Genomic DNA, 19,047 nt, shown 5'->3' with positions numbered 1-19,047 from the left:
CACACACCCACACAAAACACCTGTTGACTCATGGTAGCCTTCTGGTATGACTTGTGAAAACAGAAAATTTAAAGAATACTAGCGTTTTTCCGTGACCATCTGCTAAAATTCATTGGTTTTCAAGGGCCCCATGAAAATTCCAGGACTCACAAGGCCCTTGAAAACACTTCATCCAAATTCAAAGGTTTTCAAGGTCCCGCACGAACCCTGCCTTCCATTGGTAAAGCCCCATACCTGTCACACTTCATATAATTCAGTATTCTTGCTCCGCATAAATATGCTCAAGGTTACCGATAACAAAAAGGGGACAGGCATTTACCTACAAACATTTAATCAGTAAAGACTTGTTTACATGAATGAGCAACGCAAGTATCTATATATACAACACATGAACACGATGAGAACAACCAAACATAAGTAACATACAATCACCCAGTGGTTTGTGCTTTTGAAATATTGAAATGGTTCCTGATACTATTTACAAGTTTCAACTTGCATACAAAATAATGAAGGCGCCAGACGGTTCCTGTCCTGGGTTGCTATATGAACAACTGAAAACGTATGAAAAATGATTGTGAAGTTTCAATAAATTACATGAATAAAAGTACAATGCTATCAATTCTAGGTTATGTGCTAAAATAAACTATACTGCACATCAGACTTTGCAGCCTGGCTGCCAAGACTGCAACAAACTAAAGTACATAACGCAACAGAAAAGCCAGCTGCAAGAACCTTGCTTGCAGCAGAAATGAAATGTCACTGAGAGTAAATGTACAGAATGCAAACGCTGCTTGAAATCTGAAATGGGACACCAAACTGTTACTTGCACAAGGAAATTAAAGAAACATACTGAATGAAAAAAAAAAAAAATGAAACCGCTGTTAAAAGGACTTCAGCAGAAAAATGCACTACTGCCTCAGCACAGGAAAAAAACTCAAAAGTTAAATGCACAGACAAGGTGCACTTGAAGTATATGACAATACTGCAACAAACTAAAGCACATAACGCAACAGAAAAGCCAGCTGCAAGAACCTTGCTTGTAGCAGAAATTAAATGTCACTGAGAGTAAATGTACAGAATGCAAACGCTGCTTGAAAACTTAATCGGAACGGAAAACTGTTACTTGCGTAAAATGAACTAGGAAATTAAAGAAGCATACTGAACGAAAAAAAAAAAAAAAAAAATGAAATCGTTGTTAAAAGGACTTCAGCAGAAAAATGCACTACTGTCTCAGTGCAGGAGAATACTAATGTTGCAGCCTGGCTGCCAAGACTACAACAAATCAACAAATTAAAGTGCATAACGCACCAGAAAAGCCAGCTGCAAGAACCTTGCTACAGCAGAAATGAAATGTCACAGAGTAAATGTACAGAATGCAAATGCTGCTTGAAAACTTCGGAACATCAAACTGTTACTTAATAAAATTAACTAGGAAATTAAAGAAGCATACTGAACGAAAAAAAAAAAAGAAAAAAAACGTAACCACTGTTAAAAGGACTTCAGCAGAAAAATGCACTACTTTCTCAGTGCAGGAGAAAACTCGAATGTTGCAGCCTGGCTGCCAAGACTGCAACAAATCAACAAAATAAAGTGCATAACGCACCAGTAAAGCCAGCTGCAAGAACCTTGCTGCAGCAGAAATGAAATGTCACAGAGTAAATGTACAGAATGCAAATGCTGCTTGAAAACTTCGGAACGTCAAACTGTTATTTGCATAAAATTAACTAGGAAATTAAAGAAGCATACTGAACGAAAAAAAAAAGCAAAAAAAAAAAAAAAAAGAAACGAAACCGCTGTTAAAAGGACTTCAGCAGAAAAATGTACTACTGCCTCAGTGCAGGAGAAAACTCTAATGTTGCAGCCTGGCTGCCAAGACTGCAACAAATCAACAAATTAAAGTGCATAACGCACCAGTAAAGCCAGCTGCAAGAACCTTGCTGCAGCAGAAATGAAATGTCACAGAGTAAATGTACAGAATGCAAATGCTGCTTGAAAACTTCGGTACGTCAAACTGTTACTTGCATAAAATTAACTAGGAAATTAAAGAAGCATACAGAACGAAAAAAAAAAAAAAAAAAAAAAAAGAGAGACCACAGTTAAAAGGACTTCAGCAGAAAGATGCACTACTGCCTCAGTGCAGGAGAAAACTCGATGTTAAATGCACAGCCATAAAGGTGCATTTGAAGTATATGGCAATTATAGCTGAAAGCTTTCAACTTCACTCAAGGCAGAGGAAATTAACTTGATCAATTGCTACAAAGTCATCTGTCACCCTTCAGCAAAAGCTTATGCTTAGGGAGTTGTAAAAGTTCACACTACCAAAGACAATTTGCACGCCCCGAGAGCAGAAGGTGAACCCAAAAATTTCACGCAGGATTTAGCAGACGACTACATAAGGCAAGGACTCTATAAACCAGGCTGCCAACATATCCAATAAACACTGTTGCAGAATGCTTGCCGCAGTTTACAGGTAGCTTTGTGCAAGCATACATGTGCCATGAACCTTAACTAAGCCAATCTAAACAGCTTGCATGTATGTGAGCAGGACTCTAATGGCAATTTACATTACATGAAGGCATGGAAACCAAAGATGCATGAAACAAGAGCAGTGACAAATGGGGAGCAGAGTTTAGGTTGAGGCCACCTGTATGAGCTTGCTTTCCTTGAGGATGACGGGGAGACGGCTCTGTGCTACGAAACGGCGGCAGGCCGAGTCAGTGACCTGTGGGCAGTCTCTGAGATCCAAGTGACGCAGTCCTACACAGCGCCGCAATGCTTCCAGGCCTGTGTCTGAGACATTGGCGCATCTCGACACGTCGAGTGCCGTGAGGCGCGATGCCTTGGCCGCTCCCAGCACTGCTATGCCCATGTCTGTGACACCACGACAGTTGGACAGGTCCAGGCGGCTCAGGTTTGGCAACTGGTGCCCCAGTAGTCTCACTGCCACGTCAGAGATGTCACAGCCCGCGAGGCGTACCTCGACAAGAAGCCGTGGCTTGGAACGAGCGTCGGGAGCAACCAAGTCTCGCACTGCCTGGTCGCCAAGGCCCTCGACCCAGCTGAGGTCCAGGCACCGGAGGCGTGGGCAGACACCGGAGCGCAGCGCGGCCACCACAGCGGCTGCTGAGCACCCGCTCAGCCCCAACTCACGCAGGTGCGGTAGACGGGGAAGCAGCCAGCTGAGCTGCTTGGCTGACACGTTGGTCCAGGCCAAATCCAGGCAGCAGGGCTGTCTTCTCACGATGCCGGCCAGTGCCAGTGCCGTCACCCGGCGGCGCGACAAATCCACCCTGCGCCACATGCCGGGCTCCACGCACCACCTATTCCATGCCTTGCACACCAGCTGGCACTGGGACAGGTCCTGAGGCCCCAGGTAGCGCATGACGGGCACCATCACCTCGCGCATCAGTGCATAGCAAATGGTGCCATCTTCTAGCTGCTCCCTCTTGATGTCCTTCACCTTCTCGACATCTTCAGGCAGTGGAGCTGGCCTTACCAAATGCATAGGCTTGCGCAAGTTGCCGCGGTCTCGCAAAGTCATCTTGAACTTGAAATCAGGCGGCTGCCCACAGGTCATGCTTGTGATGTGCAGGTTTGGTGCCGTGGCTCCGTTTGCAGTGGCGCTTGAGTTCAGACCCCCCTTATCGTCGCTGCTCTGGACATTCGCAGCAACGGCCGAAAAGCCATTCTTGACTTCAGGCTCCTCGCTGGGAATGGACGACACAGCAGGCACTGCAGGAACGGCCGCCTCAGCAAACTCTGGCTCTGAACCCTTGTGCAAGCTACGCATTGACTTTACAACCTGGTCATGAGAGTTCGTGGGTGAGATCTTGTCACTTGGGACAATGGTAAGCCGGGAGCAAGATCGAACATAGTCGTCCTTGCGGGACCGGTTCAAGGCTGTCTCGGGGCTCTCGTACATTTCCTGAAAATTACCAAAAGGGGCCAGTTGGAGGAAAAGCTTAACCCTGCAGGGTAACAGAAAACATATCAGTAGAAAAGCACGTGCACCTTACTTTCATCGGCCGAACACAGCAACTTTTTTTTTTTTTTTTTTTTGGGGGGGGGGGGGGGGGGGGGGTCAAAGTTCAACGCTCTACTCTCTCCAAAGAAAAGCATTGCTATCCATTTGTCAAGTCATGCCATGCAACTAAAGTAATCTTTATTCAGTTATTGATAACGAATGTGTTAATTCAGGTTTTCTGCTTATTTATGCCAACAGTCACTGGCATGCTCCAAAAAGGCTCAACTAATTTATCTGTAACTTTTGAACAAGAACGACAGTAAAATCTTACACTTGAAAAATGTTGTGTGGGAAAAATAATTAAAAAAATTGGGCAGTTTACTTATCCACTGAACAGTGGCAAGGTCATATATATACAAAAAGGAAGCACTTCTCTGCAGCTCAAAATAATGAACCAGATCTCTAAGTGATAGCCTACAACGCAAGAGGGGAAGAACTTGGGAACACTCTTCTGCAAATCCTCCTCCACCAGAAGCTGAATAGCTCACCTCATCACTCGCGTCTCCATTCTTGACTGCTCCTGACAACTGCTGGACTGGTTTGTCTGGCAAAGGCACGCCTTCGTACTCGAGGGGTTCTTGAGGTCCTTCCACTTTGATCTGGAAGTGAAGGTGCCGGCAAACAGGGACATCCTTCAGGAACAACTCTTAGGTGCAACACCACATCGTTAAACTACACAAGCCAAAACACAGGCACGAGGCTCACCAAAAGAATACAAGAGGCAGACAAGAGATGCATACCGCACACTTAAAGTGGCAGGACTCCATACAGAGACCAATGAAAAGCATGATCACTGGCAGCAAAATCCCTGCCACGTACATGGTCATCCACTGCCAGAGTGCAGGTACATGTGTCTTATATTACAATACTTGCCTACCACAAGCAGAAGTAGGCAGCGCAATAATGTGTGTGTCATCACTCTGGTACCATGCTCTGAAAACTTATCTGACTCTGCTGTATGCTCTTGCATTTGCCTCTGCAGTCTATTATCCTGTGCGGACTCCAGCAGTCAGCAGTTTTACTCCTAACACACCACCCTCTGTGCGAACGCTTTCAAATACCGCAATTCCTTCCGGTCTTCTTCAATATTTTCAGTAATTATTCCTTGACTGAGAGAGTTACTGAAGTAAGTGATGGACCACAGTAAGTGATGGAAGGTACAGTTGCCAAGTGAGGTGGCTAAATATAGTTTGCCTATAATAGTAATGCATTTAGTAAATTTGATACCGAATTTTAACATGTGCAGAACAGCAACGTGCAGGCCCTTCTGCAGCCAAAAGGAATATGGTTCTACCTATGGACTTCACTGCCTTTTTACAGTTGTGCGAAGAATGCACACACTTTAACTGTGCGCACCATATATATATATACTTTAATCCCCGCCAACCTGCCCTCCCAGGTGTAAGCAGGTGTACATGCAGTGATCACAGCGATGGTGCCAGATAAGTACAAACAAGCAGTCCATGAAAGATTAGCGAAAACACAGCTGCTGGAATTAGGGTTGTGGATGGTGCCCGACACTGCACCATTCTTCCCAGCTGCGCAGCAATGAAAAAACCGACAAGCAGCAAGATGAGCAGGAGGCAGTTGGAGGTGTGACTGGCGGCGATCCCTGTTGGTTTTTGTCCTAGTGCTGTGTAGTGCTGTCCATCAATTATCGTTGTACTGTTGTGCTGGAACTGCTGCTGCTTTGCCCCGTGTCGTAGTAGCGTTCGGACGCTTCCACGCACAATGCCGTCAATTAGCACAGCATTCTGCTTCAGGCAGAACAATAACTACATTTCTGGGCTTTGTATTCAGAACCTCTACTCTTGGCCTAGAATAAAATGATACTTTGGCTGCTACTACTGGTAGGCATGTACAGTCTTTGCCAAAAATATACGGCCCAAGTGTTTTGCTTCGAAGCCTTAACGGGGCTCTTTGCGCATCTCCAACGATCTAAATCTCGTAGATGACAAATCTCTCATCTTCATGTTTCTCTAGCTTACCTGTATCGTTCAGTATATCTTCCAGGAGCTCCGCTACAGGGCTTAGAAGTGAACCCTTTGGGCCGTATATTTTTGACAAAGACTGTACATATTCTGGCAAGACTACCGCTTGCAAACCCCAACGAACGGAAGGCGTAGCCATCGGCACCCAAGGAAACGTGACAGTGCTTCGCAAGTTGTGCCTCACATCAAATTAATTGAGAAATTGCAACAGGTATAAATAGTATGGTAACATGTCTTCATAATGCACATTAAAGGGTCCTTGAAATGCTACTTGCACTAATATTCTAACGCATGCAATCTATACAGGTGGTCTTTGCAAAGCTTTGGGTGGAGCGTCAAATTTACAAATAATTTTTAAGAAGGGCTCCTGGTGACTGCTCACTACTGATTGCGGCAAAACACCCTTGCACACAAACCTCCCATATGACATCACATGGGCTTGCTGCGCATGCCCGGGCATTGGATGCTCCCAAGTTAAGCAGGTGGGACGAGGCGTGATGGGGCGCGATTGTGACTTGTTTGCTTTTTTTTTTTTTTCCTTGCACGCCAGCGTGGGATGAATTGAGGAGAAAGAGGTGGAGCATATCTTCAATGCTAATAAAGGTAGCTTAATTAAAGTAGCTGCAGTGACAACTGATGGGATACCTATATCTCGTGCACGTTTTCTAGTTTTTGCAAATAGCTTTTCATGGACCCTTCAACAGCTACAGCTCCTCACCCTTTTTTTGGCACAGTTTCACAATGGCTGGACATTTTTTTTCTCACTCATAATTAAAACATAGTATATGCTGTACTCGTAAAAGCACGTATGAGCAGGTGAGACTCAATGCTGTTATACATAACAACATCGTTGCTGTCACATCGTTCATCTTTTGTTGTACGGAAAAGATGGAACTCATAATCTGAACTGCATGTTGGCTACAAAGCAAGGTCCATTCAAGAATGGCTATGTACAGTCGAACCTTATTACAACAAATCCCAACTCAAAGCAAAAATTTGTTTGTTGTACCTGACATTTGTCTTAAAGTATGAACACAAATCCCTGCAGAGAGGGCAAAGCAAGATGGACAACATAAAGATTAGAAAACACACAACATTTGAAATGAAAGCTTGGTATAAAAATGTGGAGTCTCTTCCTTTCTGCCCATGTTGGAGAGCGAAAGTAAAAACAAACAGGGGTACTGACTCCGTGGATAAAAGATATTTAAAAAGTGGCACAAACTTTAAGGTGCTCATCAGTTAAGAGGGTGAAAATGTGTTGTGCTGGTTTTTATAGCACATTGGCAACTAAGGCAATCATAAATAAAAAATTGTATGGCAGAGTCCCTTCAGACTGCTTAAACATGTGTGAATGCAAAAAGCATTATAGTTCCATGGGAGAAATAAATTTTTTGAGGTATATTCTTCTGCTGGTATTGTATACAGTGCATATGTTAGCATATTCCGCTTAGACTTCTATGCTTCATGCGGAATCTGGGAGCCAAATTTGCTGAAAACTCAGTTTGAAAGCTTGAAATTGCAGGGACATGCATTGCTGGTTTGAAGCCTTGTCACAAGCTGGCCTTGAACTTGACTGACACATGTATGCTGTATGCTATATGAAACAAGAAATCATATGGCACCACCCAGAATGCTGTAAAATAATTGCGTTGCGTTACAATTGTGATGCGAATGTCGGGAAAACTGGCACCCCTTGGTGGCCAGCCAGTGGCAAGTAAATATCCTTAATTACAGATTTCAAGCCTACCTCTTTTTTTCTCAAAAAAGGATTTCCTGAAGATCGCGACTCAGTCGACTTGTAACCGAAGTTGACCTAAGCGCAGAGTCTTAAAGATACTTTATATGTATGGTCGAAAGCAGTTTCGGCAGAGCCGCAGCTAATATCCTACGTGTTCACATAATTTCACATACAAAAGCGGGCTGTTTAACCCTTTCGCTGTCACGGACATACTGGTACTGGTACCGTACTGGTGAAACAATGCCCTAGAAGAGAGAAAGTTTAAATTGACAGGTAGGAAAAATGTGTGAGGGCTTCGAAATTCGAGAAACAAAAGAAATAAGATCTTTGAGTGCACTGCTGGAAGCTGTTCCTTTTGTGGATCAAGTCTGGACAATGCCATGCTGTTGAAGGTGCGGTTTGAGACTGTTCACGACCAAAGAAGCAAGAGCCTCAGCGTTAGTGTGAAACTGAAGCAAAGGCATATTCTGCCATGGGGAAGATGCGCACCCCATGCACAGAGTTAAAGTGCCTAAGAAATGGGCAATAAATCTTAAGAGACGAAATGACCCGAGCCTAAGGTGACGCACTACAGTATGCCGAAAATTTCCCAAAGCATATGCACTATGTGAATGACCTGAGGGTGAACCACTTCCTTATGCTCGTTCAACAGCAATGTTAACCAGACTCTAATCTAGTTTGACATGCCTATAAGGATAGCAGTGTTCGAAAAAGAGAAGCGCCAGGTTTTCCGGTTGGCCAAGGAAAAGCTTTCTCCAGGTTTTCCGGTTGACCAAGGAAAAGCTTTCACCCAAGGTTCTCGTGCAGGCAAACAAAAGGGCTATTTTTTAAAGATGAGACTGTTCTCTAGTGGTTTTGTTCAGTGCGGTGCAGGCATCCGATGCATTGTTGAAGCCCCCGAGCATGGTCACTTTGAGCTTCTTCTGCTGCCACATCCCCGACTAAGTGAAGAAAACGGCAGCAGACGGCGAATGGACTTGGTCATTACTCAGGGCGGACTGACATCTATCCTTCAGCCACTAGATATGGTACTGAACAAGCCAGTCAAGACTGCATTGGAGCATTCTAGAATAAATTGGCTTTAGCAGGAAAACTTGAAACACTGACTGCATGGCTAAAGCGTGCTTCTTTGAGAAAAGGAACATAGTGGGCCAACGATGCCTGGTACGAACTGTCAAAACACATGGCCTCTACAGCCAGCAGCAGCAGTGGCTTATATGGCGGTGATGATGGCAACTGTCATCTTCATTACTTGCATCATCTGCAGGAATCACCGAAACATCAATTTGAAAGCATGCAATTGGAAGTACAGGCTGTTTCACACTTAAGGGGAATTGACAGTGCCTGACCATCGTGCTTTCAGAATTACTGCTCCCCTGAGCCACTGAGATTGCCGGCGCCAGGCGCACTCGCTGCCCAAAAGCGCTTATTTCGCACGCGTCTTTACCCCAAACCCTTGCAGATTTCCGGCAGCAGCAATTCAAAAACAGCGCCAGTTTACCTCTAAGAGGGAAGCAACCAGTACACATGTTCAATTTCTTGGCTGGTCGATTCAAGCACCACGCTGTCCCAGCCAAGTTGCCATCAGCAGAGATGAAGTCCATAAACATAACATTTGAAAGCGGCAGTTTGGCAAGGCATAACACGCTTTTCTTCACTATGCCTGTGAGTGAACGTCTTCGTTTTTTGCCTAGCACTGCTGGAAGAGATTGCCAACAGTGCCCACTGCTCACCGCTCTAAAAATCTGTCTCAAGCAAAACTCCTTTGCGTGTTATAGTCCCTTTACAAGATGAAGATTATGAAGTCAGCGATGTCATGGATCGTAGCGTTTGTGCGGGCTTGCAACAGTAGCAGCAGGGGCGCAAGGTATGGAGAGTCAATGGTTTGATCATGTGCCAGTCTCATGCCTCCAACACAGTGACGCCAGCGTCTGTACCTGCCTGTTGATCAGCTGTGGGCTCTTTAACTCATTCTGAGCCATGTGAATATAGAAAAACTGTTTTGTTACAACCAATTGAATGTCAAATTTTTCATTTCAAGGATAAACTGAACTTTGCTTTTACTTCATTCGATCCAGTAATTCCGTATATTTGTGTTCGTTATAATGAGGTTCGACTCTACTGCATTATCTCCACACTGGTATGAGGCAAGGCAATATTGCCAGTACCCAAACCTGGGCCTTTTTGACAAAGTCAGGATTATAAGGTCGCCTTCAGTTCTGAAAGTCTTCTCATGCTCCTCAAAATCACCCCTCCAAAAATTAAAAGACACCAACAGTTTGCATCCCAGAAACAGCACGCACCACTTTATCCGCAGTGGTACATGGACAACTGTTCTGACCCTGGTTTCACAATGGCAACAACACATTTCATCACTCATGCGGGAACTGTCACCTTTAGCCTCCTACTCCCGGAAAGCTGCTTGTGCTTGATGAGCTTTCTACCCGTGTGTCAGCATTCTGGAGTCCCACCACGTGCAGACTTAGGGACATTTCGGCGCTGAAAGCAATGTTTTGAACAAACTGAAGCACGCATCCAGCAGCACCACACAGTTGTAGCGTAGAATCTCGATGGTACAGTCACAGCTGATAAGAATTTCAGCGGGGTATAACTACAGTAAAATCTCCTTGCAAGAGACGTGGTTACAAGGGACACTCGTTTATAAGACACACATGAAAATGGTTTGGTTGGTTTTCCTATGTCTGCTATGTTAACATTGCATACAAGAGATGTGGTTACAATAGACACTAAGGGCAACTTTTGCAGGTCCCTAAAGTAACTTCTTCACTATTTAGAAGAGACACAATAAATCAGGTATGCTCATGCAATGAAGCAGACTCGTACCGTATATGCAGAAGTTTACATTTCCTTATCTGAATTCTGTTCCATATTAATTTCCTTTTTTTGTTGCAATATCTCAGGAATTGAGAAGGAGTGCCTCCTTGTCGTTTCAGTCACACAGGAATCTGGCACAGAATGGAACAAAATTTAGCCTAATCTACCGCACATACGAGCTGGTAAGAATTTTTGGTTACTAGAGACCTTGGTTACAAGAGACATCTTTTTCAGGTCCCTTGAGTGTCTCTTGTACAAAGGTTTTACTGCATAAAAATTTTCCTGGCAAAAGGGCCCATATGGCCAAAGGTGCCATAAGCAGAATTCAGAAAACTGTCCCGTGACACTATGTCTGACGCAAATGCGGAAGCTATAGTGGCACCTCTAAATTATAAGCACTGCACTTGTATTGCCAATTGCCAATCACGCTCCACTGCATGGAATACTTATGAGGCATATGTGTTGCACGTCTACACGTGGCCTTTTTTGCCTGCTGGACAGTCTACCCATGTGTGTGTGTCAGGAGACAGCACACGAATGCTGTCACCTGCGAAGTAATTTTTGGATTGTCGTATTTTCTGTGCACCTAATGCAGATTTGGTTGCCTTTTTTTTTCTTTTTTTAATCATACAAGTTTTTAAAGATACAAGTATCTTTTGCAAACTTGTGAGATCTGTACCCCGAGATTCTACAGTGGTCGGATGCACTTCAAAAATGAAGCAACAAACACTGATCACTGGAGGCCCCGCAGCCAAAGGATGCTATCACGCTACAGATTTGGTTGCCTTTTTTTTTCTTTTTTTAATCATACAAGTTTTTAAAGATACAAGTATCTTTTGCAAACTTGTGAGATCTGTACCCAGAGATTCTACAGTGGTCGGATGCACTTCAAAAATGAAGCAACAAACACCGATCACTGGAGGCCCCGCAGCAAAAGGATGCTATCACGCTACTGCCACAATGTGTGGTTCTTACATTTGTCACAACTGCTAGCCGGAACATGCTCACAAGTGCAAGGTGGTTGACTGTGACATCACAGTAGGTTAATTCCGCTGCCTGGAGGGCCACCTTCGAGGGGCATTCTTTTTTGGTAGTAAACTGCCCATTCACACACATCAGCCAGCCCAAATCACTCAGTCATCCTGAATGCGGCTGGTCATTCACATCACTGTTGTTAGTCCCAGAATGCATTGCTGACTGCCTCGCTTGAGTGCCTGTGATCAGTTGCTCAGCAAAACTTAGCCAATTCGGAAGTCTAAACAACCTCGACTGTGAGCGCTGTCCTGACCAACGTCCACATAGTTTCAGGGGCACACTGGTTAGTGTTTCAGGGGCACACTGGTTAGTGTGGCCAGCCCACTGACGAGATGAAGGGGGTGCCGCAATGTCTCCCGCGTACCTCTCACGTGCGCAGCACGATGACAGGCGTGACAACCGCAGGGCAGAGACCTGCTGTCAAGCACTCTAACCAAACAGTTTTGCTTTTCTCAACATTTCTCGAATTGTGCCAGTCCATGGAGGCTAGCGGCCACGCACCGGCTAGACAACGAAGCACAGCTGTGCGCCGTTTACAAGGCTGCTTCATATGGCAATACATTTCCTCCCATTTCCATCCTTCTAGTATGCTCAACTGCAGGCCTGTCCCCTGCTGTTCACATGTTGTGCGGTGGAGCCTCTTCAAACGCGACAACTCTTCCTGTGAAGAGGCCCCAAAGCTCTCGTGTTGCACCGTGATGGAGCCCACCGCCATTTTGGAGCAGTTCTGCTTCAGAATTCCCAACAGTGGGCATGTAGTGAAGCAATTAAAAGGAATTGCAAAAAAACATTGCAAGTTGGCCTCCCCCTCAAAAGCAGGTGACCAGTATCCAGGTTTCCACCATATAAAAAGATGATGCATATGGCCCCCGATGTTTATTTTCTTTTGCCAGTGAACAGGAACTTAAAGGCATACAGAGACCAAAATTTGGGGCGTATATACTAACTGATCCCTTCAGCTGTTCCACAAGCATTCAAGCACTGGTAAACACCAACATGCGCAATATTCTCAGCAAACATGGATGAATTCACATGCGCTTTCACTTAATGACAGCATGTCAACAGGACCTCGACAAACATTAGCAACAAGATCAGCATTCTGCTGTACACAAACAACCAAAGACAACCTGTAACATGTTGAGTAAAACAAGAGGAGAAAGGGAAAGAAAAAGTGACAACCATGACAACACACTATGATAAAAGAACACTACTTCTGTTGATTTTGTGCTAAAGATTCATTGAACATCAATTGTGAAATGAGAACAGCAAACCTAAGCCCAGCCCTCTCACGTTTAAGCTATGTTCCTGCTCTTCAGTTCTTGCAGCAGTACTCCTATGCCTTCCATTTTTTTTTTTTTTTGCACTATGCATTCCGATGTGTACATATTCAAAGCCATTATATTAAACCCATGCAGGGAGTTGCACAATTATGATGTAAAACAGTCAATCTAAGCACAGACGAGTGTTGATCCTCACAATACAATTAAAAAAGAAATTTGTTCGTATTACCGTATACTGCCGATTATAAGACGACACCTCAACATGAGAAACCTTATTAGAAGAAAAAAAAAAAAAAGTTTGACTCAAATATAGGTTGGCGCTAAATTGCGATGCTGCCATAGCTCGCTGATAAGTTATTCAAAAGACCAAGTGATTCAGAAATTTATTCGTACACAAAATTCCTCTTACAATTTGTCTTCGCTCACGAGGACATAGCCGTGGTCACCTGAGCCATTAGTGGCCATTGGAAACGGTGATGAGATGCCACACGTGGAATACACCCCAGAGACCATGTCAGTTGGCAGTCCACATCAAGTGTTGTTTACCCACTGTGCCACTTGGCTCAGAGATGCATGCTTCAGCCGCCCAGTTGGTGTCTTTGGGTTTTCTTGCTGGAGCCATTCTTTACAGGATGCACCGGCCCGGTCTCAGAGTGGCTTGTTCAGCGCCATGTCTAGCAGCGGTAGGATAGATGTCAATCCGCCCGGAATAATGAACAAGTCCGTCTAATAGGGTTTTTTCTCACCTGGTTGGTGACGGGGCTTCGGTAAGAGTCCAGGATGAGCATACTGTGGGGTTTCAGCAATACACCAGGATGCCTGCGCCACACTCTAGGACAATTTCATCGTTAAAAAAACAATTTTTGTTCCCTTACACAATAACCTTGGGCACAAACTTTTTCTTCACTGTGACCGTTTTCCCCTTGAAAAGGTGAAAGGATGGCACAAATGCCTATCGGCCATTCAGCACAAAAACCACTGTAAAGCGATTTTGCGCGCTTCCACGGTCAGCAGGTGAACCTGGCGCTCCCTATTCGCGGACATTGTTCGCCTACTAGGCACGTCTAACCAGTCCGGCCAGCTGTTGCCAATTTGCTTTCAGGTCATTCACATAGCGAAAAAACACGTTATTTTTTTCTTCATGTGGTTCGGGTAGCTTCTGGCATACAATTGTGCATCTTCTTAGGCTCAGACTGTCTCTCCTCATAAAATTTGTTACCCATTTCTTGGACACTTTGAAGCCGGTGCGCGGTATGCACATCTCCACGACAGCAAGTGCTTTCGCTTCACCGTCAACTACAGCAAAGACTTAGGCTCTTGCTTCTTCGGTTGTGAACCCAGTCTCAAACCACATTTTCAACAGCAGGGCAACGTCCAGACTTTGGTCCACGAAAGGAATGGTGTTTCCTCCACACTACTGCAAAGTTGTTTTCCGAGTACGCACAGAAGATCACTTGCCACTTCAAAGCCGCACTGTATTGTTCCCAAGCTTGTGGCAGCACGCTGGCGGTCCGTCGGGCTCACAATGTACGCTCACCACTGATGGTCCACGATCGGGCATAAGGTGGCTGGCACCAACAAAGCGGAACGCAGAAACGGCGACAAGGGATGAAAAAAAAAAAGAAAAAAAAAAAAAAGTGTGAAGACCCTTCTGAGAGCGCGTGACTGGTACCGTAGTTTGGGATTGGACTGGATCTGAGGCACAGCATTGCTAGTGTTTACATGGAATGCTCCCGGTTTACCTACAAAGCATTTCTCTTGTACAAAAACAAACATTTGGGGCACATCTTCAGATTCCTGGTTTTTAAGCAGCCCCGCTTTTTTGTATTATGTCCAACAACTATTATGGAATTATGCTTGAACGCACATGACATTGCAGCTGCTCGGGCAAAACTACTTTTGACCCCGCATATAGGCCGACCACGAATGTAAGTCGAACTCCAACATAGAAAGGTCCTATTTAGAAAAACAAAATAAAGGGTAGACTTATAATCGGCAATATACAGTACTCTAAACAAGTAACTGGCAATCAATCAAGTACTAATTAACAAAACTGGAAAGCAGGCTCGTAGAAAGAAAAAGAGAAAAAAAAAAACAACAACAAAAAAAACAAAATACGCAGGAGTCTTGAAACCATGTCACCCATTTTTATGCACTTGCTGACCGCAGTTCAATGTAAAAGAACTGCAACACAAATATTAAGCATTAAACCTGTAAAACCTTTGACTACAAATATGCCATCTGTGCCCTAGTGCTAACCATACAAGTATCAAGGCACACTTGAAGAGCCTTGGACTCCATGAGTATGGCTCAAGGTACTGAATTCAATGAAGATATGTGGTGTCTACACAGTGCATGACAAAGCACTTAAAGAAAACAAAAGCCCATTAAAAAGGATAGAGGTGATCCTCCCTTGCCGAGCCCAGAATGGCCAACTTCTGTCACCGGCAAGGCTACACCAAAAAACTCATACCAGAGCCCTAAGTGGCCGGTATGGCTGGCCAAAGACACAGCTGAACACCACCTGTGGCCTTGTTCAGCGTTCAACATGATCCAGGAGAGAACACTTCATGCCCCGGCACCCTGCGGGAGTGGACCTATCCGCCGTTGCACATCGAACCCATGGACTCACTGCGACTATGATGAGTGTTCCTGGACAACTTCAAAGAAGGACCTCGTAACTTCTTCGCGGAACCAACCTTGGGACCACTCAGCCTCGAGGAAGAAGAAATCTCATTTCTGCCGCAAGGTCATATCTATCTAATGCAGAAGTAAAGACATATTTAAAAAAATATACAGTAAAATCTCGGTGATACGAATCTGGTTGATACGAATTTCGGCATGATACGAATTCGCAAAATTCCCCGGACAGAGTGCACTGCCTACAATGTGCAAAACTTCTGATGGTCCGAACACTCTCCCGCGCCACAACGGATGACACGAATGCGTGAACTGTGACCGCAACTTTGAGCACTACGCACTGCCCGCACATTGTTGACTCCGCGATCGCCAGCCGCGCTATGTGTACGCATCGCGAGCAGTTAGCGGTGATGCGTGGTCTGCACCTTGCCGACGTTGCGATTTTCTGCGGGGCTTTCAGCGGCGCGTGGCCGACAAACCGCAGATGTCGCAACCACCGTAGCTGGCGGCGGCGTACGTGGCGGGTGCGCATGGACCGGACATCGCTGGCTCCGCGATCGCAATCCGCGAGCAGTTCGCGGCGCCGTGCGGCCCGCATGTCGCCGTCTCCAGTCATGCTGTACGCGCTGCGAGGAGTACGCTGAGACAGGCGGATTGCCATGAAAGGTCCATGCCGCGAAAGGTTTGCAGCGCCGCGCCGCTGTGAGTAGTTGTCAGCGGCGCACGCAGCGGCGGGCGCGCACGGGCCATACATCGTAGACTTCGCGACCGCTAGTCGCGCTGTATGCATCGCGAGTTAATCGTGAGTAGTCTGCGGCACCGCGCGGCTGGCACGTCGCCATCCCTTGTCGTGCTGTACGTGCCACGAGAAGTCCGCGGAAGCACGCATCCCGCGCATAGTTGACGTCGCGATCACCTATCGCGCTCTGTGCGCCGAGTTGTGACCCCGCTACCATAATAAACCTTCTCGGACGTAAACAAAACTGTACGACTGCCTTTGCCATGCTTTTGCATACTTATTTTCGTTCGTTTTTATGATACGAATTTTTTCGCGACCCCGCGAGATTCGTATCACCGAGGTTCTACTGTATATCCATGCATGCCTACAATTCCCTTTTCGTACTGTCTATACACAAACGTGTCCCCACGCTCAGCCAAGCAGGAAAAGCTTTGTTAGTGATATAGCATCAAATTGCAACTTCATGCATTGTAATGGAGGGGAGAATGGCCCCTCAGCAACACTGCAACATGCAATCTGCACTGCATCTGTAAAGCGCAGGCAACAGTGAGTGCAGCCTTACCTTCTTCTTAGCTGGAGCACCGCATGGATCCGACTCGCCTGCGCCAAGTTCGCCGGAGGCCTCGTAGGGCGACCTCAGGGTCAGGTTGAGTGCAGGGTTGCCAGGTGCTGGTGTCACTGAATCGAGAGCCGGCACGTACTCGCACTCGGACTTCCCATCTTGTGGACCTTTCGACATTCTCCCTCGAGTGTGCCGTGGCTGCGGAATGCATTTCTTTTAGAACACCATCGCAAGAAATAGGTATCAGGCATGTATGTATGTGTAAGCATAGGTCTAGCTGAAATGACTGTGAGTGAGAAACAAATAAAAAAGAAAGCAGTTAAATTCATACAACAAGCAACGTATCAGATGCTGTGTTGCTCAGGGCTGATGGGTGTATCAATGCTTCTCCGAGCCAAACAAATGTCCTCATTCACATCTAGAACTGGCAGGAAGTTGGAACCTTGCATTTTTCTTCCTTAAAAATGGCGCCCCCATTGACAGCAATGTAGTACAACCTTGATGACACTAATCTCACAGGGCTGGCCAGCGAATGAACCGATAGTGGGTAAACCATCGGAATGAAATTTTGGGTTTTGCTCTATATATAAGCGGAGTGCATCGCTCAGCCTACAATGTCTGAAAAAAAGGAAGCTGCTCTTAGACCGTTCGTCCCTCCCCACCCAACTTGCATCATCTGCAGTGCCGCAGGAGTGTTGGAAACACCTCGGTTTTTCCACACTGCACGCAAATTTTTTTTTGGTGAATTCGTATTACAGTGAAAGCTCGTTAATTCAAAATTTTGGATAATTCGAAATAGTCATCGTGGTCCGGTCCGCAGTGCATAGAAGTCTATGCGCGTAACAGCTCGTTAATTCACTCAAAAATTGGCGCCGCCACCCATAATTCGAACTGCGCGCCGCCAAGCAGCGCTGTTAAAAACCATCGTTGGAAGCTTTCACGGCAGAACGATAGATGGCACAACCATCGGGGCGCCGCTAAGGTGCTGGAACAAGTACTAAACAGTCTTTCCTGCCGCGACTCCTTCGAGGAACGACGTTTTAGTGTTATCGACCACGGTTTCGTGTTGCATTTCGTGAGCCCTCGTTTTGCACGCCGCTTGTTGTGAGCTTGTGTCCGCGAGATGTGTTCGCGTGGGAAATACTGTGCCAAGACGGTGAAGGAGAAAGTGGCTATTTTACGCGAGGTGGATGAACGGAAGGCCAGCAAAGTGGAAATCGCGAAAAAGCACGGGATTCCACCAAGCACGTTGTCGACGTACGTCCGAAATAGGAAGGCCATCGAGGATGCCTATGAAGCCGAAGATTTCGCCAGCAACAGAAAAAGGCTTTGGTTAGCCAAGTATCCGGAAATTGAGACCGCTGTGATCACGCGGGTGAAAGAAATGAGAAGCGCTGACATTCCACTGAGCGACCTAATTATCATGGCGAAGGCGGCCGATTTCGCCCTGCGCTTGAATGTGGAAGATTTTGTCGCCTCCGAAGGATGGTTTCACCGCTTTAGGGACAGACATAATTGTTGTATATTTGGTTTCGGTTTGAGTTTGTGATCACCGGCCGCCAGAGGCACCAGTGTCGCTCTGTGTATATAAGTGACTGCATGTTGAAATAAAGGGGATTTTCTTGGTTGCTTGGCAGTCCGTGTACATCTGCGGCACACGCCGCTACAACATTGGCGACGAGGATTGGCCGATTTCAGGGGGCGTGACTTTCGTCGCTTGCTCTTCGGCGCCATGAGTGTTTCGGGACTCGCGCCACCGCCCCCGTTCCTGCCCGCGCCTGGCCAACCTGCTGTTGCGTGGCCGCAATGGTTCCGCATCTTCGAGAACTACCTGCTTGCTTCGGGTGCCTCCGACTGCACACCGGATCGTCGCAAGGCACTACTTCTTCACAGTCTTGGGGTAGAAGGTCAGCGCATATTTTACACCCTCCCATCTTTGGACAACGCCAAGCTCGGTGAGCAAATTGCTACTGATAAAGCATCGGGCTCGGGCGATGGAAGGCCTGAAGTATCATCGTATGATATCGCAGTGGCCGCTCTGCATGCTCATTTTTCGGCAACAAGCAATGTTGTTGCCGAACGGCATCGTTTTAGTAGGCGTGTCCAACAAGTTGGTGAATCAGTGAATGAGTACATCACTGCATTACGGGAGCTTTCTGCTACATGCTCGTTTCCTGTTGAGGAAGATTCGCTGCGTGACCAG

General features: G+C 46.1%; 1 protein-coding gene across 3 annotated transcripts in view; it reads right to left on the bottom strand.

The window, feature by feature from the left end:
- Positions 1 to 314: 314 nt before the first annotated feature.
- The window catches only part of Kdm2 (Lysine demethylase 2), a 49,475-nt gene continuing 30,742 nt past the window's right edge, over positions 315 to 19,047 (bottom strand). For all 3 annotated transcript variants that reach the window (XM_084599069.1, XM_084599066.1, XM_084599067.1), the window contains exons 16-18: positions 16,845 to 17,042; positions 4,513 to 4,623; positions 315 to 3,925 (exon numbers count right to left, since the gene is read on the bottom strand). In XM_084599069.1, coding sequence (XP_084455195.1) covers positions 2,630 to 3,925; positions 4,513 to 4,623; positions 16,845 to 17,042 — 1,605 coding nt within the window. In that variant the 3' untranslated portion in view covers positions 315 to 2,629. The remainder of the gene's footprint in view (positions 3,926 to 4,512; positions 4,624 to 16,844; positions 17,043 to 19,047) is intronic.

Source organism: Amblyomma maculatum, chromosome 3, assembly GCF_055883805.1.
Source record: "Amblyomma maculatum isolate TAMU_Amacu chromosome 3, ASM5588380v1, whole genome shotgun sequence".
Taxonomy (NCBI): domain Eukaryota; kingdom Metazoa; phylum Arthropoda; class Arachnida; order Ixodida; family Ixodidae; genus Amblyomma; species Amblyomma maculatum.
Note: the sequence above shows the minus strand (reverse complement) of the source record. Positions and strands in the feature narration are given on the sequence as shown.